We start from the raw sequence: 17,429 nt of genomic DNA on the forward strand, positions 1-17,429 counted from the left end.
GGGAACACATAGAGAAGCTCTTGTGTCGGCCACTGTTGGAGAAGAGCATCTACTCCCAGGGATCGAGGGTCCCGTCCTCTGCTGAAAAAAGCGCGGCACTTGGCAATTGGCCGATGACGCCATCAGATCTAGGCTCGGCTGGCCCCAGCGCTTCATGGTGTCCAAGAACGCCTGAACAGATAGCTGCCACTCTCCGGGCTCCAAGGCATGGCGACTGAGAAAGTCCGCCTTGACATTCATGACTCCGGCAATGTGGGCCGCTGACAGCTGTTCCGGTTCGCTTCCCGCCCACTGGCATAGATTCATGGCCTCCTTGGCTAGAGGGGCGCTCTTGGTACCTCCCTGGCAGTTGGACATAGGCCACAGCCGTGCATTGTCCGACAGGACCCGTACAGGCTTCAACGCCAGTACCGGGATGAACCTCCAATAAGCGCCAACCGAATGGCTCTGAGTTTCCAGGAGAACCAGAGCCCCTGCGCTGTCCTTCCCAAGCAGTGGGCTCCCCAGCCCGACAAAGAGGCGTCCGTCGTGACGACAATCCACTACCGGGGTCACCAGAAGGCTTTCCGGCAGACAACTTTCTGTCTGCGTCCACCAGCTCAGCGCCTTGCGCACTGCTGGGTCCAAGGGAAGGCGCACAGCATAATCCTCCGACATCGGAGGTCCAGCGCTGCAGCAGAGAGTGTTGTAGTGGTCTCATATGAGCCCTGGCCCAGGGCACTACTTCCATCGTGGCCGTCATAGAGCCCAACAGCTGCACATAGTCCCAAGCCCGAAGAGGAGAGGCTACTAGGAACTGGTCCATCTGAGCCTGAAGCTTGACAATCCGATTGTCTGGCAGGAACACTCTGCCCACTTGGGTGTCGAATCGAACTCCCAGATACTCCAGGGACTGAGTTGGGCGCAGCTGGCTTTCCTCCCAGTTGATGATCCCCCCCAGGGAGCTCAAAGAGCAACCACCTGGTTCACAGCTTTGCCACACTCTGCATAGAGGGGCTCGGATCAACCAGTCGTCCAGAAAAGGATGGACTTGTACTCTTCCTTCCTCAGGAAGGCCGCGATGACCACCATACTTTGGAGAAGGTCCGCGGAGCAGTAGCCAACCCGAACGGGAGGGCTCTGAACTGGAAGTGTCGGCCCAGTACTGCAAAACGCAGAAAGCGTTGATGAGGAGGCCAGATGGGAATATGCAAGTATGCTTCCTTGATGTCCAAGGATGCCAGGAACTCTCCTGCCTGCACTGCCGCTATAACAGAGCGGAGGGTCTCCATGCGAAAGAGCCTGATTGACCCCTTGAGGTCGAGGATAGGCCGTACAGAACCTCCTTTCTTTGGTACCACAAAGTAAATGGAGAAACGTCCCTTGCCAAGCTGATTTTCTGGCACCGGAACGACCGCACCCAGGCGGATCAGATTGTCCAAGGTCTGCTGCACTGCCACAGCTTTGACCGGAGACTTGCAGGGAGAGAGTACAAACCCTCTCTTAAGGGTCCGGCAGAACTCTAGCTTGTAGCCGTCTCTGATGACTTCCAGCACTCAAGCGTCTGAAGTTATTGTGATCCACTCACCCAGAAACGAGGACAGCCGTCCTCCAAATCTGCACTGGGGCGTGGACCAAGGCCCCGTCATTGGGTACGAGACCCTAGGGGAGGACCGGAGGGAGCACCTCCGGGACGGCGGTCTCCTGCGAAAGGAATGCTGCTTGGGGGAGAATTTCCTCTTGAAGGAAGAGGGGGCAGAGGAGCCCGACCTGCCCGGGCGGTACCGACGGGCTTCCTGAAACCGTCCTCTGGAGGTAACCAGGGGGCGAGCACTAGCCCGAGCCCTGACCTCTGGTAACCTCTTGCCCTTAGACGTGCCGAGATCGGTCACGATTTGTCTAGCTCGACCCAAAGAGCAGCTTGCCTTTAAAAGGCAATCTAGCCAGGCGGGATTTAGAGGCGTGGTCAGCAGACCTATGCTTCAGCCAAAGCCAACCGCCGCGCAGAGATTGTCTGAGCCATGCCTTTAGCTGAGGCCCTCAAGACATCATACAGCAAGTCTGCCAAATAGGCTAAGCCCGATTCCAGGGCCGGCCAATCAGCCCTCAAGGAATGATCCGAGGGGGAAGCCCGCTGCACCATAGTCAGGCACGCCCTGGCCACATAGGAGCCGCAAACTGAGGCCTGCAAACTTAAGCAGCCGCCTCAAAGGACGACCTTAAGGCCGCCTCCAATCTTCTGTCTGGGCGTCCTACAGGGCCGTGCCACCTTCCACCGGCAACGCCGTTTTCTTAGTCACCGCAGTGATTAAAGAAACCACGGTAGGCCACAGATAGGCCTTACGTTCACTTTCAGGCAAAGGATAGAGGCGGGACAATAGCCCCTACCACTTTAAGGTTCGCTTCCGGGACATCCCACTGAGCCGAATTAAGGTGTGCATGGCATCATGCACGTGAAGGTTCTAGGCGGGCGCTTCGTCCCCTAGCATAATGGCAGAGCCAACAGGGGCTGAGGGAGAGACGTCCTCCGAGAGGAAATCTTCAAAATGCCCATGGCCTGCATTAACAGGTTGGGCAAATCCTCTGAGCTAAAGAGCCGCGCTGCAGAGGGGCCATCCGCTCCATCCGAGCGGGGATCCGTCCCTCCAAGGAATCCGCAAAGGACTGTTGGAGAACTCAGATACGCTGCCCTCATCTACATCGGAGGAGACAAAGTCCTCCAAGGCCTGGGAATCAACCCGAGGGCGTTTACCTCAGGGGCCTCAACCTCTTACCAGACGAGGGAGCAGGGCAGCGTTTGCATAAGGAAGGCCTGATGCAGCAGCAAAACAAACTCGGGGGAGAAACCCCGCATACTGTGCAGTTCCGCAGCCTGGGCTACAGCCCTAGACGCACCCTCAACCGGCGCTCGCAAGAGCGGGGGAGAGACATGCTGGCGCATCCAAGATGGCGTCCGGCGCGACACTCCGCGAAGGAGCCGCGCGGGAAGAACGGCGCTTAACTTTAGCCGCTTTTGTGCCGTTGCCCAAATTAAGGGCGTTCATGCATCAATGTCTCCCACCTCAAGGCGGCCCAGAAGAAGCCGTCCGAGCCGCCTGGCCGGCCAATATGGCGGAGGCGAGCCGCGGGGGATGGGCGTTTATGGCGGGAAAAAACCGCCACACACGGAGGAAGGACCGGGACACTCATCGGTCACGAAACTGTCACCCAACAAGGGCGAATCAGACTTTAAGACCCCCGCATCCCCTCTGGAAGCGCACACGCGATCCGGGGAGCGACTCTTTGCGCCCTCGCCCTCCGACGCCATAGGCCACGTGGAGACCAATCGGGGAACCCCCTGCCCGCTATAAAAGGTAAAAATTACCTGCTGTCCGCTCCGAGCTGTAACGACCTGGTGTCCCAGTGAGTAGCTGCAATAAACGTTTAAATAAACGTCGAAATAAACGCCTTTAAGACGTTCAAAATTTTTTTTTTTTTTTTTTAAAACGGAGCCAGCGGGAGGGGGGAGAAAAGGAGGGACCTGGCGCCACCAGGTTGCACTTGCTCAAGAAGAGCCCTCAACCCCAGGCACTAAACAAAACCTAAAATTAGGCTTGGAGGCCTAGCCAGAGCTGCTGCTGTGTGTGACCACCACCTGCTGAGAAAGAGAACATACTGTGGAGTTTCCGGCAGCACATGACCACATATAGGGAGGCAAAGTTTGCTCTCTATCTCCACCTGCTGGTAGATGGACACAACCCACCAGTCTATGGATTGATCAGCATGATGATATGGAAACCTCCCTTCCCAGTCACTGTCAGAATGTTCTACTTTTATTATGGTGAGTAAATGTTTTTACCCTCTCCCCCCCCCCCCCCCCACCCCACCCCACCCACCCCACCCCACCCATTAGCTTCAGCTATCCTTCCTCTGCGTGCTTACATTACTAAGCCAATTTTACTTTTATCCTCTATAATGGATATTCCCCAAACTGTATAAATATTACTTCTTCAACCTGCCTGTCTATCAGTGAATAATTAACATAAAGTGCTGCCCACCTCCCTCTCTGCCTAGCTCAGTGATGTTTCTTCTATAGTGCTGCTGCTCAGGCAAAATGAGTTAGAAACCTCTCTCATTTTCTCAATGCAATACAGACAGAGAAAGTATGCTTTTGAAACTCACTGTGAACAAATGGTCTCTTCTGTCTCCAATTTCTTATGGTAGGTTCAATAGCATGACAATTTTTCAAATGGAAATGTGATAAAAGCATTAACAGTAACCATACACCTCAGTATCATCTTCTAACCCACCCTCATTCCCCCCCTCCACCACCCTGTCGGCTCACCTCCCAATACCAAACCCTCACAATCATAGGCGCCCGGTATAAGAGGCTTGGGGAGGCTAAGCCTCCCCAGCCAGAAGTGCAGCAAGGGCGGGGCAGACCGGCCGGATGCAGCTCCCGCTGCTTTGGATATCTCCTTCCCTTCCCTCCCTCGCCCCCACCCCCGCCGACTACTGCGGTATCGCTCTCCCCCTCCACTCCTGTCCTGTCACGTCGTCGAACGTCGAGGATTCCTTCCGGTAGCAGCAGCAGCATTGGCAATGATGTAAGCGCTGCTTTCAGCCTGCCCCGGAAGCACGCTCTGGACAGCGTCCCTCCTATGCGGGAAACTGTACAGAGAGTGCTTCCGGGGCAGGCTGAAAGCAGCGCTTACATCATTGCCAATGCTGCTGCTGCTGCTGTCTACTGGAAGGAAGCCTCGAAGTTCAAAGACATGACAGGAGCGGAGCGGGAGAGCGATACCGAACTAGTCCGGGGGAGGGGGGAAGCGATGCATCATGCCAGCCAGCTGCCAGACCAAAGGGAAAGGGGGTGGAGAGAGGAGGACGTGAGGTGCCACATCTAAGGGGAAGAGGGAGGAAGGAAAGCAATGGCAGGGAATGGGAAAAGGGGGGAGGAGAAAGGAGTGAGAGTGACGGAAGCAAGAAGGGGAGGGAAGAGAAAGGTGGGATGCATGAGGACACTGGAGGAAAGAGAGAGAAAGTGGAAAAGTGCAGGGAAGAGCCAGGGACATGCAAAAGAGCAGGAGAGAGTCAGAGAGAGATGGGGAGAGAAAGAGGGGACATGGAAGAGAGCATGGGAGAGCCAGAGAGAGATGGGGAGCGAAAGAGGGGACATGGAAGAGAGCAGGGGCGAGCCAGAGAGAGATGGGGAGCGAAAGAGGAGACATGGGAGAGAGCAGGGGAGAGCCAGAGAGAGATGGGGAGAGAAAGAGGGGACATGGAAGAGAGCATGAGAGAGCCAGAAAGAAGATGCTGGATGGAAGAGGAAGAGAGAGAGAGAGATTAGTGGAAAGATTGGGAGAGAAAGGAGGGGGCATGGGCAGGAGAGAGAGAGAGAGAGAGAAGCTGCTGGGGAGAAACTGGGGGAGACCCTAGCTGTCAGACGGAGAAATGCTGAATGAAAGGAGGGAGAAAGAGGGAAAATGCTGGAAGGAGGGGGCAGAAAGAGGGAAGACACTGGACGTAAGGGTAGGGAGGGAAAGAGGAAAGACACTGGAAGGATGGGGATAGAGAGGACATGCTGAATGGAAAAGGGTCGAGAGAGAGAACTGTTTAGAAGGAAGGGGAGATAGAGGGAGACAATGGATGGAAGGAGAGGGATACAATAGACGGAAGGATTGGGAGAGGGTAATGGGTAGAAGGATGGAGAGAGAAAGAGGGATGACACTGGATGGAAGGGTAGAAGAGAAAGACATGGATGGATGGAAGGGAGGGAAGAGAGGAGAAATGTTGGACAAGGATGGAGGGAAGGAAAGACAAACGAAGGAGATGCACACGGATGGAGTGGAAGGGAGAGAGGAGAAATGCTGGACATGAATGGAGGGGAGGAAAGACAGAGGAAGTTCATGCACATGGATGGAGAGGAGGGGAGACATGCTGGATATGGATGGAGGGAAAATTTCTGAATTTAAGGGCTGGATTGGAACACTTTGAGGGCAGATGCTGAAACTGGAGAAAGGATAGGGGCAGGGCTACAGATGGTAGACAGGACACATAAGGACACAGGAGGATGGTGGACATGTTGAGAGAAAAAAATATCAAATGGAAAGAAGACACTGGGACCAAAGCGAATAGAAAAACTAAATGATCAGACAACAAAGGTAGAAAAAAGTATTTTATTCAGAATTTATTAACTGGAATATGACAGCTTTTGGAAATGTGCATCTGTGATATTTTGCATGTAAGTTTCAATTTTTCGAGTATTGCTGCATGCTGAGTCTGACTTCTTGAGGTAACTTTCCAGTTTTGCCTTCATATCTCTTGTGTCATGTGTTTTTCATGTGTAATCAAGGTGCAGTATTCTACTAGTGTGTAGTATTTACAGCCCTTTTTGGTTTTTTTTTTTTTTTGTTTCACTAGGTTGTGTACTGGTGTTTTAGAGCCCGGTGTAATTACAGTGCTGCTTTTCCACGCATAAGATTGTAGCTCATCCTGTCCTTAGAATTAGTGTTGTTATGGTTTGCTAAGGTTATGAGTGTGTTTTTGCACAAGTTTGTGTATAGTGTTTTGCAGTGGAGAGATTGTGTATTGGTATTACTGAGGTGGCACCAAAACATCAAAAAGGGTTTTAGAGCCTAAATCATGACACACTACCTCTTGAAGGATCTACATATAGTTGTTAATAAAAGGAGCTCATTGTGAACACTATCCACCCTAAAAGGGTGTTTTGTGGCTCTACATGAGAACTGTGATATTATGATCCCTTGTTTCATATTGTTGACGGTCTGCATTTTCTATATGGGTGGTATATTGGTGTATTAGGGTCTGCCTAGTGTTATGGTACAGTAAGGTTCTCAGTATGTTTTTGCACAAATTTGTGCATAGTGTTTTGCAGTTGAGCGATTGTGGTTAGTATATGCTTTGAGCAACCACTTTATTCTTTGACATATGATACATATCTAATATCTAAATTTAATAAAAGGTATTAATTGTGACTTTTTTATTTTTACTTATTTTTTTCTGTGTTAATTTTGGCTATAAGCTCCGCCCCTGGCTCCACTCCTAGCCCCGCCCCCTTTAGCCTCCCCAAACAGTTGGGCCACCGACCGCCTATGTTCACAATGATCAACATCAGAATTTTCAGCTGCTTTTGGTACATACAGGTTTTGTGAAAGTACTTCTTTTGGCAGCGCTCCACAGGAGGGATTAGGGGAGGTCCCCCCCTTTATCCTGTAGTGTCCCTCTCCCAAATAGAGATAGTACTACTATCTCTATTTGGGAGCTACTACATTGTAGCTTCATCGCATGCCCCCTAGATGAAGCTACAATGTAGTAAATTTAATACGAATCAGAGAAATCTTTCTTCACTCAAAGTGTAATTAAACTCTGGAATTTGATGCCAGAGAATGTGGTAAAGGCGGTTAGCTTAGCGGAATTTTAAAAAAGGTTTGGACGGCTTCCTAAAGGAAAAGTCCATAGACCATTATTAAATGGACGTGGGGAAAATCCACTATTTCTGGGATAAGCAGTATAAAATGTTTTGTACTGTTTTTGGATCTTGCCAGGTATTTGTGACCTGGATTGGCCACTGTTGGAAACAGGATGCTGGGCTTGGTGGACCTTTGGTCTTTCCCAGTATGGCAATACTTATGTACTTATGTAATCATTTCTATAGCACTACTAGATGTAAGCAGTGCTGTGCACATTATATACAGGTACTTTCTCTGTCCCTAGGGGGCTCACAATCTAATTTTTTTTTGTACCTGGGGCAATGGAGGGTTAAGTGACTTGCCCAAGGTCACAAGGAGCTGCAGTGGGAATTGAACCCAGGTTACCAGGATCAGTGCCCACTGCACTAACCATTAGGCGAAATGATTGCGGCCTCTGTACTTAATTAGGAACATTTAGGCAAGTTTCCAAAGTATTGCACATACACATCTATGTGTTGGTATTTACACGTCTAGGTTCTGAAATACTAACTTGCACGTCTATGTCAACATTTTAGATATGTACGATGCTGAATTGCCTTCATTGGTGTTTTAGACAAGGATGGTAGTAAAATGGTTGCTCTCACCATATGTAGCTGGTGTATATATTTTAGAAGTGGCTCAGATCCTTTCCTTAAATACTGCTGGAATTTGACACGTCCTGACCTGGACGTCTCAGTTCTGATTTCTACTTTCTAGCTAAAATGTAGTGGATTATTTCTATATTGGTTATGTATGAAATGTTTCAAATACGTCTTCATAATTATAGAACCAAAGAAAATTATGGCAGATATATGATCTATCCAGTCTGCCCATCCATACCAACTACTAAGCTCTGCAGTCCTTTTCTCTTCTTCAGAGATCTGTGCTTGACCCATGCTTTCTTAAATTTGATCTGTTAGTAATATTGCATGCAAATGGACCTGAGCCTACAGAACACTGGAATGTCATAGTATTTACTGATTTAAAAAATGTGTGTTTTAATTTATTGTTGCCTCAGCTCCTTGTTTTCATTTCTTCTCCAGGTCTGGCAGTTCAGTAGCCTTTTCTCCACAGTTAGCACCTGGCACTTTGATGACATCCCATCCATGTCTGAGCATCTGAAAACATGCCCATACTATGCTGTGGAATGTAGACAGGACCCTGTTCCATTGACCAGCATGTGTGAGCCATGTAAGCAGGAAAAAGAAAGCCTTCTCACCTTCAAGCATAGACTTTCAGGAAAAAACGTTTGAGAATATTTTCCACCCAGATTGAAAGTATACTAGAGCCAGAACAGGAGTTGTCCAGGAGAAGATTTCTCATGAGCAAAAGTCACAAGAAATCAGCTTTACTGCTTCTTAAGAACTCTGACTTAATCCTGCAGTATCTGGCCAACCTTAATTAGCACACCAGGTTCTGTACCACTGGTACCCCTGCAAGTGACTTCATAAAGTGTGTCAGTTTCTTTCTTTCATACTAGGAGAAGGCAGCTGTAGTGCCCACTGCAGGTTAATGTTTTTGAGAATGTATAGTCTAGTGGTTAGAACAGTAGGTTAAGAACCAGGGAAGCTTGAGTTCAAATTCTGCTTCTCTCACTGAAGCTCTTTGTGATCTTGGGCAAACCATACCACCCTCCATTGCCTCAGACATAACTTAGATTGGAAGCCTCCTTGGCAGAGAAACAACTTATGTACCTGATTATAGCCTGGATTTGGAAAAGGCAAGTCATTAAATCAAAATTAGTTGAGTGTCATATTGATACAGAATTGGTCTGGCAGCATGGACTGAGCAACTGCATTTATAAATCAGCTATGTAAGCAGATGTGACTTCTCCTCCTAGCTGCAATGTTACAGGGAGTTTTTTGTTTGATGTTTTTTTTTTTTCGTATTTTGCTTTTTCTAATCCTTCTCAGACAGTCCCTTTCTTTTTTTAACTGTTGCATTACAGGCTGCATTCCATTTCTTTTTCAGAGGATTTGACAAAGGATAAAAGGGGCAGGGGAAAGACAGAAGATATAAAATGCTTTTGCCTATGATCTGTGGCTTAGAAGAACAAATGGAGAAACTACTACAACATAAAAGCTATTTCAGCATTGTTTTTGATAAGGATCACAAAGGTGGTTACAGGATATAGGGCCCCTTTTACAAAGCGGTGGTACCTGTACCGCAGCTTTGCTGCATGCCAATCCGTCACTACTGCCAGACTCCTGCAGGAGCCCAGCGGTAGTTCCTGCCCCCAATGTGCACTATTTCTGGCGCGTCTGATTTACTAACGTTTTTTTTTTTGCCGAGGTAGCATGGGAGCCCCCAGAAAATGGCCACACAGCAAGTGTTTCAGTTATCGCACAGCCATTTACGTCCCCCTGCCTGGGTAGCAGTAAAAGGGAGCCTTGGTGTGCGGCAAACCCATGTGCCGATGCCACTGCAGGGTCTCTTTTACCACCACTTGGTAAAAGGGGCCCATAGTGAAGAAGAAGGTAGAGTACATGCATTATTATTTAGAAGAAAAGCTCTTTGCTTAATGCATCATACAACTAACTATAAGAATGTGTGAAAGGAAGGATCTTTGTTGTGAGGAACAGTAGGATATAAATTTGCTTTTGAAATAAATATTAAAGTTTAACTCTAAAATAAGCAAGTATATCTCTGTTTTTCATAAATTAGTTTATATTTGGAGGAAAAAGACTTCAGATGCTCAACATTCTCTGTTGAATCAAATAAACAGTGACTGATTGAATGCTTGTATCCACTATATACAGAAATTCCTTCCTGATGTGGATATTGCATGAGCTCCTCATGAGTCTAAAAAAAACTCCAAGGTCCAATAGTCTATTACCAGTATGTATTATATTTTCAGCTTGTTTTAATTTTTTTATATATAGTGAACCACACTTTAACGGCGGCACGCGTTCCCAATCGCAGTCGTTGCTACAGCCCAGATAAGTACCGCCGTTAAAGTGTGGTTCAATATATATAAAAAAATTTAAAACAAACTGAAAATGTAATACATACTGGTAATAGACTATTGGACCTTGGAGGTTTTTTTTAGACTCATGAGGAGCTCATGCAATATCCACATCAGGAAGGAATTTCTGTATATAGTGGATACAAGCATTCAATCAGTCACTGTTTATTTGATTCAACAGAGAATGTTGAGCATCTGAAGTCTTTTTCCTCCAAATATAAACGAATTCATGAAAAACAGAGAGATATACTTGCTTATTTTAGAGTTAAACTTTAGTTTGTCAGCAAGTACCATTGATATTTTGAATTTATACTTTTGAAATAAATATACAATATCTTGCACTTTATGTACTGCAGACTAACAAAGTAAAAACTGGATTATACATCTACATTCTTCCCAGATGATCTGCAGCATATGTCTAAATTAATTCAGTGCAGTCCACAAGTGTACACAGAATTACATATAACATAGTAAATGACGGCAGATAAAGACCTGTATGGTCCATCCAGTCTGCACAACAAGATAAACTCATTACACACGGTATGTGATACTTTATGTAGTATAACAGAATTCTTAGATGTGACATTGTATTTTTCCTAAAAAAAAAAAAGGATATTTCTCATTAGCTCAGGTATTCCAGTGTAAAATAGACTGTACTAATGATATCCAGTGCCAGCTTATCAAAAGCACATTTTTTACTAATTTTTTTCTGTTTTCAAATATTTTTGCTTAGGATCTTTTCAAGCTAAGCACTGAGCACACTTTAGCTCTTTAACCCCATCTCTTCTGACTTCCAGCAACTTACCCTTGGCTTCAGCTTTTTCATGTAATTCCATGTACATTTTATTTCACAGTGACTCTGTGACTTGTTTACTGATTGTTAATTTATTGGTCAGCACTATCTTGCAAAAAGTACTTTTCTGAAATAAAATAATTTTCCAACAAATTGAGATGATCATTTCCAACTGTCCATCTCTCTAGTCTAAAGCCTAATTAGCTAAGCTTTTCTATACTATAGTCACATAATGGAAGAAAAGTCTTAACAAATCAGTCCCTAAATGCTCGTAGACATTCACTCCCTATAACATAAAGAATAGGTGATGGTCTTGGTAACCCAAGTTCAGTTCTTGGTTTGAATTCTTGTGCCAAGTTGATTACATGAAACTGTACTCAGTCACTCTGAGGAAATCTATTCCTGGAAACAATGGAATTAAATATATCTGCTGATTGGAGAAAGACCATATGATTGCTGGTGCTAATTTCATCTCTATACCAGTACGTGGGCTAGAGATTGGAGAGGTGTTTGGTGGCAGGTGTTCAGCACTCATAAATTATACCTCATAATGCTCCCTTCTTGTCAGGATGTGGAAAAAACTTCTGAATGGGATTTGAAGTGCACAAAGATGGATTTTGGTGTACTGCTGAGAGCTGAAGCTTGTTTATTTTTGGTGTAATGGTGCCATGAGGCTTTATTTGCAACAACCCTGGGGTTTTCTCAATATTTCTAACCCTTTTCTCTTTCCTCTATAGCAGTAAGTACAGCAGCAGTTCTTGGGCAAGGGCAACAAACCTAGGGCCCTGTTTACTAAGCAGTACTAAGGGCACGTTAGCATTTTTAGCGCATGCTAATGATTAGCACGCACTAAATGTTAAGTTGCCCATAGAACATATGGGTGAGCATTTAGCATGCGCTAAACTTAACCTAAGCAATGGTGTGATGAGCTCAGATTGCAGCTTTCTGCCCTCAAGCAAAGATGGTAGCAGATGTACCCTCTTTTTTTCCCATCATTGTCACTGCAAGGAAGCATGTTGGTGCAAGATGATGTTTTAAATATAAAAGTTAGAATGAGGAGGGAAAATAGCAGTAGTGCTTGAGCTTTCATATATCCATATATCTCTATAGGTGACCTGAGCCCTAGTTCCTCCTCCTTTCTGTGCAGGAATAATTAGTCCTGTTCTGCTTCTGAGGGAAGGAACCAGATAAGTCTTCACCCTGTTTCTGCTGGCACTCCACATCATGAAAGTATTGTTGGCTCTGGTTATCTGGATGCTCTGGGGTTTGCGCATCCATGAAACATAAAGGCTGCAAGAGAATGAAAAGAGTGATCAGATTCTGCTCCACACCGGGGGGGGGGGGGGGGGGGGGGGGCGTGCAGCCTGGATCCTCAGCAGGAATTATAACAAACAGGTATAGAAAGGACACTGAGAGTTGCTGGATGAGAGGGTGCTAGTCCAAGCTCAGATCACAGTTTCTCTGAAACATGGCACTAGTGTTCCCTTGACACAGCCACCAGATGTCACTGTTGTATAATGAATGAGACTCTTTTGAATCGCTTTTCAGCATTCTTTTTAAGTCCAAGCCCCAGCCCATGCAAAAAGAAGGGATTGAGGAATGAAGCACAGGTATCCCCCTCCCCCACCAAAGGGAGTCACAATCACTGTTGCTGGGCCTTCTTTTCAAACTAATGACAGAAAGCAGAGCAGAGTTGAAAATTAAGTCTAGATCTTGCCCCTGGCAACATAAGAGCTCTTTTAAGTTATTTAACAAGTCTATAGATGTGGGCTGGTAAAGAAGAAATTAGGTCTTGCCTGATAATTTTCTTTCCATTAGTTCTTCACACTATTCCAGGACATGTGGGTAGTCACTGAGCACCATTCTAGACCCCTACTAGCAGCCCAGTTCCTCAGTATCAGTCCACAAGCAATGAAGAAAGAACACCCAATCCAGTGCATGGTCAGCAACCAACCTAGACAGCCACCAGAACTAACCGAAAGCTAAGCCCCTGGAAAAACAGAACACATAGACAGAGCATAGAACAGCCAACGAGGGCGTTGAGCTATGGGAGGGCTCCTAGAATAGTGTGAAGAACTAATGGAAAGAAAATTATCAGGTAAGACCTAATTTCTCCTTCCACTACATTACTTCCAATTATTCCAGGACGTGTGAGATGTTTAAAAGCAATCCCTACTAGGGTGGCTGTTGAACCCACAAGCAAAATCAATGCCTCAGATGCGGCTTCTGACCGCACAACCACATCCACTCTATAATGCCTACTGAAAGTATGCAGCGAAGTCCAAGTTGCTGCCCTACAGATATCAACTGGAGAGGATGTAGACGTACATCTGGTAGAGTGCTCCTTCAAAACCTGTGGCGGAGACCTTCCTTCCAAGATATAGGCGGAGGCCACCACCTCCTTCAACCGATAGGGACTGGATACTTAAGCAATATTTTCTTCACAGAGACCAAAATGTCCTAGAATGTAAAATAAGAATGTATCCAGATGTCTCTAAGACTACACAGCAGAAAAGACTGTAGAAATGCTAAATAGTAGTAGTAGTAAGACAAGAGTTCCTCAAATTGCACCCGAAAGCTCTACAATTGGGCGCTTTATCTTGGTTAAACTATCCCTGCAAATGTGTCTTAAAGTTAAACTTTGTTAAATATATATTCTTAGATTCTAAACAACTTAATTATTTTTTGTAAACTAAGACTGTTAATCTATCTGTGCCACAACCAAGGAATGTAACAACTTCAACTATAATATCACTCGAATACTCTCTAGGCCGCCTTTTTCTATAATTTAGATATTAACCTATCTTTTCCTCTGTATTGAGTAATGCCTCCTTATTGTGGACTAAAGATGAGCAAAATATCAAGGTTTAAATAAGTTTGTAATAACTACTTTCCTTAAAAAATTTTTATGTAGACTTATAGTCATCTTTTCTGTTTCAAGATGTATACTTGAATGTAATCTGTAAATGCAATAAAGAAATTTAAGGTAAAAAAAAAAGAAGCAACGCTGGCCCCCAAAAATCCCCTCTCCCGACCACACACAGGTCATCGACACTAATCCCCTTCATACTAACCCTCTTACAGAGCCAAAGCAAAACAAGCCAAGCCCTTCGCTGGCTCTTTTGCACTTAGGGCAGCTTCTCGGTGCCACCTCATCTGGGTCTCCTCTGAGCTCGCAGGACCCTGGTAGTGTGTTCACCACACTCCTTGATTCTTCCTTCGTACTGTCTAGTCTATTTTTCAAATTTCTCCCTACGAGTGATGTTCGGGATGGTGTAAAAATCAGATCTGTAGAATCCCCGGGATCTTAGGGTTTTGTTAAGTACTACCTTAAGCATGGAGCGATTCTTTGTTTTGACGGCCGCCGCTGCTTACAGTATGCAGTGATCACCAGCCATAACCCAGCGCTCCGGTTCTTTATTCCAGTTTTTCCGTGGTGAATCTTGAAGGAGGTTAAACTCCTCCATGCAGCTGTCATTGCCGTTCACTCAAAACAAAGTAAGCAAACCTATGAGCTGCTGCATCCACATTGTCGTTCTTTATTGTTGGTCCATCTCTAACAAGTCTAAAGCAAATTCAAAGGATAACTCCTTTCTTAACTCTCACTTTTGGTGGCATTCTGTTTTACAAATTCACAAATTTGACTTATCTTTAGCTATCAAAGCTAAAAAAATTCCTTGTATTTTGACAAAGTGTGGTTGCCTTTAAAAACGTATCTTTCTTTAAACAAGAGCTCTCCATAATATTTGATTGTATTTTTTGTACCTAGCCTTTTGGTTCTAATTGTATTTATCAATTTTATCTAATTCTATGTAAATTGCAGGTTCTGTATTGATTTTATTTATAATTTTGCTTTTTCCCTATTTTCCCCTCCTTTACCTTCCTACCCTTTCCCTCCTCTGTTATATACATATTGATATTCTTTGATCTGACTATTTGATTATTCCTTGTATTTTGCATCTCTTACCCCTGTATGGCTGTATCATTATAAATTAATAAAATTTAATGGAAAAAAGCTGTTTCAATTGGATAGGCATTGCCTTAAAAGGTGGAGGAGACAAGAAAGAGTGGAGGAGTGGCCTAGTGGTTAGAAGAACACTGGTCTTGCAATCCAGAGGTGGCCGGTTTAAATCCCACTGTTACTCCTTGTGATCTTGGGCAAGTCATTTAACCCTCCATTGTCTCAGTTACAAACTTAGATGGTATTGGTGAGCCCTCCTGGCCTGGGTCATAGAAATATCCAGAGTACCTGAATGTAACTCACCACTGAAAAAGGTGTGAGTAAAATTGAAATAAATACATTGAATATCACTAAAACAGCTTAAAGATTATTGTATCTGGTAGAAACAGAAATTATAAACTCTGTAGTTTGTGCTCATTTTTCTTCACTGTTCTGCTATATAGTACAGATGGCCAGATTTCAGTGAGGATTTCCTGGGATATCCTCACTGAAATTTGGCCATCTGTATTGTATACAGTGTATTTATTTAGTTTTTAGTGTAGAAAAATGACTACAAAATATAGAGTTTAAAATTGCTGTTTCTACCAGCTTTAATAATTTTTGAAGCTGTTTTAGTGATATTCAATTGTTATTTAATTTTCATGATATTTATATTTACATACAGGAAGCTTTCAAATAAATTAGAAAGCTGTCCAATAAGTAACCCCCCCCCCACACCAAACCAAAACTTTTGTCCTCCACCTTTTAAGGTACTGCCTATCCAATTGAAACAGTTTTAGACTTGTTACAGACGGACCAACGATTAAAAAAAAAAAACGACAATGTGGATCAAAACCTCCTTGATGTGGATGCAGCAGCTCATAGGTTGCTTGCTTTGGTTTGAGTGAACGGGGATGACGGCTGCGCTGGGAAGAAGGGGAAAATTAGATTGTCCTAATTAGCTGCCTTGCTTACAGTGGACTAGATAGGCTCACTTCCACTCCTGTCTATTAAATCTCCTTGAGGTAAAATGTCCGTATCTAAACAACTGGCAACGAAAAAGTGAAATTGTATAGGTTTTGAAATCGAATCCGTGAGGATCCCGCGGTATCCGTCTTTTACCTTGGTGTTCCTCTTAAAAGCGCCCCCCACCTTAGCGCGGAACTAATATTCTTCTCCTGGTTACCGTGCAGTTTGCTAAGCAGTGGGACACCAGCTCTGCTAGCTTATTGGTTAGTGCTTTAAGGCGGGACGGTCCAACCGTTAAGCTTTGAGTTTCAGCGATAACTCAAAAGGAAAGAAAGTAAAGCTGTCGAAGTTTGCTTAACTGCATTTTTTTTTTCTGAAAGGACCAGCCTATCAGCACTTTAGTTGTGGGGTAAGAAAAAAGAATCATAATACTCGCTCCTTTAGGTGTCAGTTCTGTGGGTGCTTAGCTTGAGCATCTCCAATATCGCGCAAACTTCGTTATTCTGACCAGAGCCTTGACTTGAGTTTACCACCCCCAATCATTTTGAAAAGTTGGCTGGCTCCTATTCTTTCTCCAGAGCTACCAAGTTACCTATTCTAGGAGGGAGACTTTGGGTAACTTGGCAGCTCTGATTCTCCCCCTCCCACTTTTTGTTTTTAACTGTAGCTCTTGTCTTCAAAGAAATAGCATGCTAGCACTGCTCATCAGTGCTGAGATAGAAACGAAAGTACATTATATCTGCCCCCCCTTTTTATTGAATGTAAACAAAATACATAATTGTGTATTTGGATTGTGTGCTAGCCTTTGGCTGAGAAGTTCAGACACTTAGGTTTTTATCATGGTTTCCTCCTGATCTTTGAGCCAGCTATTGGCTACTGCTGCTGTAGATCCCTGTGGAATGGAACATGTATAATAGGCTAATACGGAGCCTGCATGGCCACTTGATTCTGATGTTGAGAAATGGCTGAGAATCTTTCTCCAACTCCACTGGTTCTGAATGATGCTTTTCACAGCTATGAATGAGGCTCATACTCTTTATTAAATTTTCCCCGTGTTTGCTATTTTGTTTGAGTTTCTTTCCTGACTCAGCATGCTAGTCTCCATCTCTTCTGACATTCAGTGTCTTTCTTGCAGTTTCAGCTTTTTCATGGAACTCAGTATATATTTTGTTTTCTTAATAACCCTTAGCTTGTTTAAGGATCATAAATGTATTGGTTACCACTATCTTACAAAGACCACAATATATTAAATAGAACATTATAAGTCCTCTTTAGGGTGAGAGGTCAGTGTGTGTTACTACAGGACCAATGAGCATCCAGAGTGTGTGTGTG

General features: G+C 44.9%; 1 protein-coding gene across 2 annotated transcripts in view; it reads left to right on the top strand.

The window, feature by feature from the left end:
• Window positions 1–11,345, top strand: part of FBXO40 (F-box protein 40) — an 83,854-nt gene extending 72,509 nt beyond the window's left edge. For both annotated transcript variants that reach the window (XM_030203982.1, XM_030203983.1), the window contains exon 4: window positions 8,474–11,345. In XM_030203982.1, the coding sequence (XP_030059842.1) occupies window positions 8,474–8,683 (210 nt within the window). In that variant the 3' untranslated portion in view covers window positions 8,684–11,345. The remainder of the gene's footprint in view (window positions 1–8,473) is intronic.
• Window positions 11,346–17,429: the final 6,084 nt, after the last annotated feature.

Source organism: Microcaecilia unicolor, chromosome 5 (genome assembly GCF_901765095.1).
Source record: "Microcaecilia unicolor chromosome 5, aMicUni1.1, whole genome shotgun sequence".
NCBI lineage: Eukaryota > Metazoa > Chordata > Amphibia > Gymnophiona > Siphonopidae > Microcaecilia > Microcaecilia unicolor.